General features: G+C 36.9%; 1 protein-coding gene across 1 annotated transcript in view; it reads left to right on the forward strand.

Moving 5' to 3' along the window:
• Window positions 1–9,858, forward strand: part of LOC134474480 (zinc finger protein 709-like) — a gene marked incomplete at both ends in the record, with an annotated part of 32,015 nt that extends 22,157 nt beyond the window's left edge. The window contains one exon of the mRNA XM_063242650.1: window positions 9,094–9,858. Within this exon, the coding sequence (XP_063098720.1) occupies window positions 9,094–9,858 (765 nt within the window). The remainder of the gene's footprint in view (window positions 1–9,093) is intronic.
• Between the last annotated feature and the right edge of the window lie 1,517 nt (window positions 9,859–11,375).

Genomic DNA, 11,375 nt, shown 5'->3' on the forward strand with positions numbered 1-11,375 from the left:
TCTTAAATAATGCAAACAAGCAGCTTGAAATCCAGGCTTTGGAACATGGCCTTTAGCAGAATTTCATATTTAAATTGAAATAAGAAAAATATAATCCTGCCCTGTTTGATGTCAAATGCATCAAGTTTTATGGCTCACAACATTGAGAAAGGAAGTCACAAACCAAAAGAGGTTCAAAAATTTTCTTAGAAAAAAAGAGGGAAGAATAGCCTTGAATTTTCAGGAGTGGTCTTCAGTGTTTTGTCCACAGACCAATTGTCAGGGGTCATTTATACATGAAAGCCACAATGTGGGTACAGTGTGGGTCTCAGACTACATTCAACCTATAAACTTATGGCTGCTTAACTAATATTATTCATCAGGAGAACAAGTCAGCCAGAAAAGGTATGTGGGAAGAGCCAAGGCATTTTGTGGGAACAATAGTCCAGTTGTTCTGGTCATTGATTATGGTAATTGATGCCCATCTGAACTTCCTGGAGGAGGTGGTGGTAACTGTAGTACATTTCAAGCTGTTGTTTCTCTCTTCAGGAGCATGTAGACCTGGTCACTTCATCTTCACCTTCAGGTCTGGCTTTCTTCAACTGTGCCTGTAGCAGTGATTGTTGTATTTAGCTTTTTGCATTGACTCTTGAAGGTTCCAGTTCCTCTATGATTGTATATCAATTTCTGTCTACATTGACATCCTTTGCTAAAATCACAATAGTATTTGAATGGATAAAGTGATGTTAATACATTTAAAATATTCATTAATACAGGCCAGGGCTTTAAGCTCAGCAGGCAGAAACGTCTGCCTGGAAAGTGCTAGGTTGTAACTTTGATCCCTGGTACCTATAAACAAAAGTAATTTAAACTGCAAGGAAAGAAAATCATTTCATTTGTGAAAATGTAAGTTTACAAAATTTATAACTAAATATGTCAAGGGCAAATTAAACATTGTTAATAGTCATATTTAGTATCTAAAGTTGTTGGTTCTGGGGATTGAGGTCAGTTATACAAGAAGCTGCCTGGAAAGCACAAGGTCATGAGTTCAATCCCTCATAAAAAAAAAAACAAAAACAAAAAAAAAAACCTCACATTTGTCAGTGATGCAGTGCTATGAGCACATTTATTGAAACTGATACTTGTTAATTAATAGGCTTAATGTTTCCTTTGTGGTCTATGAAATACCTGCAGATAACATGGCAATTACAGTAAATGATGTACTTTACCCTACAGGATTGCTATTTTCTGAGTTGTTTTTATTTTTTGTTTTCCCACATACTTGAAAGTTGAAAATGTTGGCTGTTGCTAGCTAGAAAAACTGTGATAATCATTTTTTTCAATTTAGTGATATATTTCCCTATATCCATTAAGAACATTTTATTTGCTACAATTACCCCAAGTCAAATTGATAAACAATTCTTAAAGTTACAGGCAGCTGAGTTAGTTAGAAATACAGGCAACCATACCATGATATAGTGGAATGAAATTCCTGAACTTCTATGTCTGATATGAGTTTGTGTTCGCTAAAGTGCAAGAATGAATTTTAGGAACAACAGAGTTGAAGAGCAGAATATATTTATTGAGAGATAGAAAGTGAAAGTATTTTGCTCTAAATAGGATATTTTGGAATTGGGAGGTGGAACCAGGGGACTTTTACCTTGAAGTCACTTTCCTCTCCCCTATTCAACCTACCTGTGGCCAGAAAAGAATCTCAATCAGCTACTTGCATATCAGCAATGCCACCTTTAATTAAGCACCACCCAAGTCAAAAACTATATGTATGCCGCCCACATATTTCCAGAAGAAAAAGCCAGACGCCCAGTGGTCATGGGGTTCTCCCCATATTCTTAGAATAAAGGCCATTTTGACTTTGTATTCTCTTTTTTACTACACCAAAAATTCTATCTGAAAGCTTCTATCTGAGAAAAACAGGAGGGATTCTGAGCTTGTAGCAAAAGACTCTGTCTTTTCTAGAGACCTTATGGAATAAAATCATGTGTTGAGATAGGTTTAAAGTGGGTTAGATTACTGAGATTACTGAGGAGTTAAATTAGCACAATAGAGAAGCAGAATATCAGAAATATAAAAGTGGCCTTTTATTTAAAGAATGTGGAGAGGAGCTCACAGCCACCAAGGGTTTGGCTCCCCCCCCCAATGACTATGGGTTTATGGCGTATATGTGACTTTTGACTGGATGTGGTGCTTGGAGGGGACATTGATGTCATGCTAGGAGCTGATGGGAATTTTCTTTAGGCCCCTGGGAAAGCAAGAGGAAGTTGTATTCAAGGGTAAAAGAGGAAGTGGCCATATGAGTAAGCATCCCTGATTTCACATTCTTCTACCTTGATCTACAACCATGAGGCCCTGTAATTGTTTGAAGGGCAAAGCTCTTTCAAGTACATCCTTCGATTTGAATGAAGAAATCAAAACAAAGAATTTTTGCTATCTGTCTTTCTCCATAGCAGTTGGTAAACCATTCATAAGAAATATTTTGAGTCAATTCCTTAATGCATTGTCAATACCATAACCAAAATTACAGATCAGTTCAGTTTCAGAAAAAGAAGCAGCACTTAAAAGCATGGTTAAAGCCGTCAATGCAAGTATTCATGGCATGGTGAGATCAACTATGTGTGATACAAACAATTACTGATTTCTCTGACTTCAAGAAAGAGAAACGTTTATACTGATATTGTTATCCTGAAATGAATCTCCTGGTCTACTATGTCTGATATTAGGTTTTTGTCCTGTAAAGTCAAAGAATGAATTTTAGGAACAACAGAGATTAAGAGAAGATTATACTTATTCAGAGAAAAAAAGCTGCCTGAGAGAGACAAGGTATCCTGAGCAGGTTGCCAAACACTGTCCATTGTAGGGACCTTTATAGAGTAAAATCATGTGGTGAAGTGAGTTTAAGGTGGGGAAAACTAGGAACTCACAATGCAGATGGGCATAAGATGGGACAGAGTTATGGTAGCCAATAAGATTAAAAGTTCAGGTAAAGTTGATTTAATTGGGAACAAAGTTGGAATGGAGTGACATAGAAAGCAGGCATTCTTAGGCAGCTGTGTGGCTTCCCTTAGGGGTTTGGGAGGGTGAGTCCTGAGTTCCTCAGGATGATAGGAACTATTTACAATGTCAATCTTTTGGATAAGGATACATTTCTTTAAATGGTGACTCCTGACTTCCTCAGAGTGCTAGGGAACTATTTAGACTATCAATCCTTAGGATATGGATGAATTTGCTTATCATTTGTCTTGAGCCTTGGCCCATAGCATGAGGTGTCAGTCTACGCCATAGTTGCAAGGTATCTGGTCTCCTGCATGGGCTCCTTGGGGGACCCAGCCATGTCTCATGCCAATAGTATTTAAATGACTCAGGACCTTGTTAACAGCACTGTTTAGAAAATTGAGTACAGATGTCTTGTGCTCTGGGTGAATGTTCTGGGGATGACAGTGTTCAATGTATATACCATTGTTGCCACCTGATTGACATGTTTTGGAATTTAATTTTAGTTGATGTGTTCTTTTTTCCTTGAAATCAAATGGATTTGAAAATTAAAAGCCTGACGAAAGCTCTTCAGTACAAACAGTCCTCTGTCGAGCTGAGATCACCACTGTAGAAGAATGGTAGCTCCAGAAGTCTCTGCAATACAGTCTATTATTTGGGATCCTTTCTTGCAGAAAGGGGCCCTTTCTCTGTTTATTCTTGACTCAGAAGGAGGGCAGTAGAGCAGGAGGCAATCAGTGATGAAGGGGCAGGCTATATGAACTGTCCAATCAGGTGGGCCACTGCTGGCTGTGACTTCTGTCTGTTCTGGTGTCTCAGCATGATTTACCTGTTCTGAGTACAATAGTGGTAGCAAAATGCTTGCTGGATCTCATTTAGTACTTTTGATGTCCTGTGGCCTGCTTGGCAAAGAACCTGAGAGATCCTGTAGCCATGGAATGGTGAGGTTGTGGATAGGCGCCCAGAAAAAGCGTGGATTGGGCAAAATCAGTTACAAGTGTTTAGGAGTAGTTCCAGTGTCTGGAGCCTCAGGTATTCAGTTAGCTTCAGCTCCTGAGGTCCTCCAGCTTTGGCCATGGGTCGTTCACTATTCCTTTTGCCTCTTGCTGTTGGCAAGGGTAATTTGGGGTCCCCAGAACCCTGGCTTCACTATGACAGCAGCAGACTCAAGTATCATCTTTGAAATTCACTGCTAGCCTGTAAGTCCACCATCTTAGTCATTGGGCGGAGCTTGGGAAGACCCTGACTATGATGCTTTTGTAGCTTGTAGAGCAGTAATGATCTAGGTCTACGCTCTCTTTCCGCAGAGTAACAGATCTGGAATGTCCAGAGTTTATTAATGTATGTAATGCAGGCCCTCATAGCCACAATGGCTCAACTTAAACTTGGGCTTTTTTGTATTTATAGTGATCTCCTAAATTTATAGTATGTTCTCGTATTTCCATCTTCATGACAGGTAGTGACAAAGGTCTGAGATTTCAGAGATATGTAGTACTGTGCCTCAGCGGAGAAAGGCTTCCCAAACAACTGGTGAACTCCTGTGTATTATACAGATCAGTGCAAAATAATTTCTGAACATACTTAATTATTTAGGTGGCACCCTTGCTCACAGACTAGGTTTGTGAGAACAGCCTTAGAGTTTTGAAGTCTGAGAAAAATGAAGTAAATATGAAAGTGTTATCAAGGACGGGGTAAAATTTTGTGAAGGACAAATTCCAGAAAGGGCTACTTGTTAAATTCTCATCGAAAAATGCCAAAATTTACACATTTGCATGGTCATATACACGTGATACCCTTCTGAATGGAAAGGAATAGGGGTGTCACCTCTGAATTAAGAGCTGATTTAGTAGCTTGGTTAATAGACAGTTTAAATATGGAAATTCTCTACAATGGACTTATCTAAGTGGTGTAAATGAGAAGCCCTAAATAGAAATTTTGCAGTGATATCGATAGTCAGGCATGAAGGGTTTTATGCTTAGGATGGATCAGAGGAGTGTGGAAAAGATGTGGAAGTGGCTGACAGAATGCAGGCAGCAAAGAGCAGGACATACAACAGAGAGCGTCTTCACTGAAAGTCAGGTAGTTCTTAGAGTAAATGTGAAGTAAAATTGGGTTCTGATTGCTTCATTGAGGTGATCAACACCAGCTCTGGCAACAATCAGTATTCCACATCCCTGTCAACCCATAATTTTTGTGTTCCATACTTGAGATCTAATTTGATTATCTCTAATTATGTCGCATTGTCATGAAGCTGAAATTTTCAATTCTTTTGTACCAAGGATCAAACGCATGACCTATGCTTTCCAGGCAGGTGTTCATGACACTGAGCTAAATACGCAACTATGAAAATATTTTCTGTGTAGTATGGATGATATCCACATTGTTTCTGAGAAAGTGTTGAATATTGTTGGAATTTTTCTGTATTGTGTGGCTATAATTTTTTTAAAACTAACCAAAGGTGTGTTATGCAGTCTCTTTTTAAGTTTCACTTTGTCTGTGCGGTGCCTCAATCAGGATTTTCTATTTTAGACAGCTCTGTAAGTTAGGAAAGCCCCAAATTCAAGGAAGAAATCCTTCACCAGCCTCCCAAGATATATTTATTATATTTGAATTGAAAGTGATCACTTGGTGACAGTGATGTTTAATTTACAGCTTGGGCCTGGTTTCATTTTATATACATATTTTTAAAATACAGCTGTTTTCCACTAACACTTGAGTTATTATTTATATACCATATTTGATGTTATTTATGTTTTGTTCTATGAAACCAAATTCATGTTTCAAAATTTTGCTTAAGTATATTAAGAACAAAGTACTCATTGGCCTAAATGAGATTTGAAGAGACATCATCTGTAGTCTATCAAAGTGATTACTGAGATTTTTTATTTAATTTTGAAATTGGTAACATAGAACAGAACAAGGCAGCTTAAGGTCAACTAAGATCACACAGTGAAATTGTTACACAACTTCACAACAGGTTACTGGGATAACAGTAATATGTATCACAGTATATTTTGTTATCTTTATCATAGTTGTTCTTTAATCACATATATCAAAATGAGATGAAATGCAGAACATTATAGAACTTATCAAAACAGAATATTGAATTGAGCAGTACCATTAATCAGAATAGAGTGAAACAATAATAAAAACGTTTTCCTTCAAGGAGATAGTAGAAGGAAGTCCCCCTTATTTGCTATGGTCTACTTCCCAGGAGATGCTCAGATTTCTGGTTCCCATTTGCTAATGTGGGGTGACAGGAGAAAAGGGGTAGGGAAGTGGGATGTTTGATTCTAGGTGGTGCATCAGTAGGTTCAGTGTTGCTTACTAGGGAGACAGGCTGGTTGTTTGGTTTCACAGCGCCCTAAGTTCCAACATAGAACTGATCTTAGGAGCTGCTGCTGGTTATCCCCCTGGAAGGGCTGCAGTTTTCCAGACTGCCACCACTGACTACGGAGGGGAGGTGCTTGCTTGGCTTCCAAGGCAATTGATGAGACATTTATCTGCCTCTGTGCTTTGTGGTTGCTGGTGCTGCAGGCTTCTTACTGTGAGCTCTGCTTTAGAGAAAGAGCACAGGGAATCTTGCCATGACTCAGCACAAGAATCAGTGCTCCTATTTGGCTGTTATATTAGCAGTGAGTTGCAATCTAGTATCAAATTTGCTGTCTTCAAAAATGTATATAGACACAAAATTAACGACCAAGACATAGATTTAAATTTGAACAAATCAGTCTTCATTCAGCTGTTTTGTTTGGCTTTATTTGTTGAGTTTAGTTTTGTTTTATTGAGACAAGCTTTCTGTATGTATATCAGCTGGGTTTGAACACCCTATAGAGCCTAGAATTGGCCTGACCTCACTCATGCCTTCCTGTCTCGCCATTTGAGTGCTGAGATTATAGATATGCACCACCACACTTTGCTTTTGATTCAGATTTGTAGGAGAGAATTTAAGATATCGCAAACCTGGGGTTTCAAGCTTCCTTTGAGAAATTTATGTATGATCCGTTAGGAGGCGGTGATCTTTGAGGATGTGGTTGTGAACTTCAGCAATGAGGAGTGGAGTTTGCTGAGTCCATCTCAAAAGAACCTCTACAGAGATGTGATGGGTGAAATCTTTAGGAACATGGCTGCAATAGGTAAGGATGAAATCTTTTTTGGCACTCATGCTGTCAGAATATTGTTTGTTGCTCATTAGTGCTGTTTTGTTAAAAAGAATATGAAAATATTTTTAAAAATAGCTCAGACCTGGACACATTATATCATAAATCTAAACAAAATCTATTAATTTTTATGTATTACTAAACTGAGTCCTGGTATTTCTATGTCTACAATTCAGGAGTACTTGGCGATATCCAGGAAGCTGAAAAAGAATGCAAAATTTACTGGAGATACTTAAGGTAATTCACACTCACAAGGAGAGGAATGTTCTTGAGTAATTAGTGAGTCAGCAGAAAAATGACCACCAAAGAAATGAGGCACCATTCAATTTAATGTCAGTAATATTCTCCAAAGATGTATAAGCTAGTATATATATGAGGGAATTAAATCATGAAAATGTATGACATTGCATATAGATCTGTACGAAAGGCATGCACTTTGAGTTATGACATTCTGCCTTCAGTTTTTCTACCCATATATACATGTGAATACAACACTTTCATTATCTAACAATTGTTAAGATTGCAATAGAATGTGAAATAAAACTGAGTGCTCATGTTTCCAAGCCATGCTCTAGACAATCGGCGATTCTGACTAATATTCTTAGTAGGCTGGTGGAATGTTAGTGCACTCATTTTGAACATCAGTATGCAGTTGTCTCTAGAAATTGATCCGCTCATACTTGTCCTGGATATTTTTAAAATCTCAAAATCTGCATAAAATACTGATACATGCTTAGTCATATACAAAGCAGATCAAGTTATGACAGATCAGGCCTTGAAGCTTATCTATCTATCACTGGATTTGTGGAGAAGGAAAATTTTAATAGACTCTCTGTGATTTTACATTCTTGTAAACCCAGCACACTAGGGTTTGCAAATCTGTTTGCAGAATGGCAATTTCAAGTTCAAACTTCACAGCTTAATGATCTATGAAAATCTCTTAAAATAGATTTTTAAAAAGCTATAGATTTATGCTAATATCTGTTGCTCATTCCCAGCCCAGAATGGAAAAAATGTGTTATATAATGTCAAAAAATAAATAATATAATGTCATTTGCCATAAGAATTAGATGGGTCTTTCACCCATCAATTCAGTGAAATAACTCAGCTATAAAACCTAAAAGGTCACTGGCTTTCTTTTAGAGGAGAAACCAAAATACAAAATGTGGAAAGAAATGAAACAGAGTTGTTAGAGAAAAGTAAGACTGACCAGATGGAAAAGGGAACTACAAGTTAAGGACAGAAGGAAGATTGTGATCGGGAAACATATGAGAATAATCTGCATGTGATACATATATGTACCCATTCCCAAAGTGAAGGTAAAGATTATGCATTTCAAACTACCAACTTTAAAGATTTCCAAATGTGTACCAGTCTTTTGGGAATGGTTGTTTTCAACATATCTTACAAGGCCATTCTGTTGCTTCTTGGTCAGAATTTCTTAGCATGCATTAAAAACAGAACTTGATATTAATGCAGTCATTAAACAGAGACCAATTTCGCAGTGAATTTTTCTTTTTTTAAATTTAATATAAGGAAAGATTAAATAAGACAAAATAAGTAGAAATAATACTGCATTCAAAGTGAAAAAAAAAACAGTAACAAATAGCAAGATGATGATTACGAATGGTGATCATAGAAATAGTCATGAAATACAAAAGTGAAACATATCAAGTGGGGATTCAAACAATGAGACTGCAAACAGTTTTGTTCAATTCTCAAAAAAAGCTTAGTAATATGGTTATAAATCCTATGTGTGATTTTTTCTTTCCAGAAATGACAAGCTAGGGAAATCTTATGACATACATCTTGGAATCAGTGTAAAGAAGTATTTCTTTGTAATGCAGAAGGTAATGTGAATGTGAAAGAAACAGAAACACACCACGATGTTCAGATCCATGAAAAATATTGCAGTGGAGACAAACCCTATGTATGTAAGCAATGTGGGAAAGCTTTTACCAGACCTGGACGTTGTAAGGCACATGAAAGAATTCACACTGGAGAGAAACCATATGTATGTAAGCAATGTGGGAAAGCTTTTACCAGACCTGAATGTTGTAAGCAACATGAAAGAATTCACACTGGAGAGAAATCCTACTTATGTAAGCAATGTGGGAAAGCTTTTAACACACGTGCAAATTGTAAGGTTCATGAAAATATTCACACTGGATATAAACCCTATGTATGTAAGCAATGTGGGAAAGCTTTTACCAGACCTGGACGTTGTAAGGAACATGAAAGAATTCACACTGGAGAGAAACCATATGTATGTAAGCAATGTGGGAAAGCTTTTAACACACAGACAAACTGTAAAATACATGAAAGAATTCACACTGGAGAAAAACCCTATGTATGTAAGGAATGTGGGAAAGCTTTTACCAGACCTGGATTTTGTAAGGAACATGAAAGAATTCACACTGGAGAGAAACCATATGTATGTAAGCAATGTGGGAAAGCTTTTAACACATGGGGATACTGTAAGCAACATGAAAGAATTCACACTGGAGAGAAACCCTACGTATGTAAGCAATGTGGGAAAGCTTTTAACACACATGCAAATTGTAAGGTTCATGAAAGAATTCACACTGGAGAGAAACCCTATGTATGTAAGCAATGTGGGAAAGCTTTTACCAGACCTGATCATTGTAAGGAACATGAAAGAATTCACACTGGAGAGAAAACCTATGTATGTAAGCAATGTGGGAAAGCTTTTACCAGACCTGATCGTTGTAAGGAACATGAAAGAATTCACACTGGAGAGAAACTATATGCATGTAAGCAATGTGGGAAAGCTTTTACCAGACCTGATCGTTATAAGGAACATGAAAGAATTCACACTGGAGAGAAACTATATGCATGTAAGCAATGTGGGAAAGCTTTTACCAGACCTGGATGTTGTAAGGAACATGAAAGAATTCACACTGGAGAGAAACCATATGTATGTAAGCAATGTGGGAAAGCTTTTAACACACGTGCAAATTGTAAGGTTCATGAAAGAATTCACACTGGAGAGAAACCATATGTGTGTAATCAATGTGGGAAAGCTTTTAAAACACAGGGAGATTGTAAGAAACATGAAAGTTCACATTCAATATAAAACCAGTGTATATAGGCATCATGAGAATGGTTTCAGTACAGGTATATATTGCATAATGCATGAAAATCTTCACACTGGGCAGAAAACTTACATATGTTAGGAATGTGGGAAAGGTTTCTGCAGAAATGCTCATTGTCCAATACATTATAAAATTTGCATGGTTGAGAAACCCTGTGTGTATGTGAAGAATGTGGGAAAGCTTTCACCACACATGGATTTTGTAAAATACATCTATGACTTCACACTGGTGAGAAAGCCTATGTGTATAACAATGTGACAAAGCTTTTACTGCTTGTAGTCATTGCAAAACACATGAAAAAATTCACACTGGGAAGAACCACTGGCTATGTAAGCAAGTGGAGACACTTTCAGCAGCCAGATTGTAAGTGAAATACATGAAAAAAACTCACACAAGAGATAAACCCTTTGTGTTATGGGAATACTCTCAGCATACTTGACAATTGTTACATATCTGAAAGAGCTCACTAGGCAGAGATGATATGTGGATTACCAATGTGAGAAATATAGCAATCCATGTTTCTTGTTAAATACATAGAAAAAGCATGACTGTTCAGACAGTTTAGATCTAAGTTTACTTTAAAAATCCCAAGGAGACCTGAAGAAATAATCGATACAGAAGTTAGATATCAATATTTCTTCACAAATATTCCAAAAATGACAAATATGTGGTGGGGCTCTCCTTAGGTGCACATGTTGTATGGTTTTCAGTTAATCACTTGTACCTCTCTAGATTTATTAATCTAGATGTTTTTGTGCTTCAACATGGCATCTTGTAATTAAACATGCTAAACTGAAATGGGCTTTTCACTTTCAAGTATGGATAGTGCCTCCATACTTAATATTTTGTCTTTTGAAGTTAAATTTTGTATTTTCTGAATTGTAATGTTGTTTATTTAATGAGAAAAAAAAGTGTAGAAATAATACAGAATATCAGAAAAATAAACCATAAGAAATCACTAGATGATTAGTATTATATTGTCATCTTAGAAGTAGTTGTTCAAGTTACAAATTTAAAGCATACAAAGTGATATTCAAATAATGACACTGTCACGGTTCACCTCAATGATCCACCAAAAAGTTATTAATATGCCTATCTGTCCTACACACTT

This window comes from Cavia porcellus, unplaced genomic scaffold, assembly GCF_034190915.1.
Source record: "Cavia porcellus strain 051 isolate PalLab524CR breed Dunkin Hartley unplaced genomic scaffold, mCavPor4.1 scaffold_32, whole genome shotgun sequence".
Classification (NCBI taxonomy): Eukaryota; Metazoa; Chordata; class Mammalia; order Rodentia; family Caviidae; genus Cavia; species Cavia porcellus.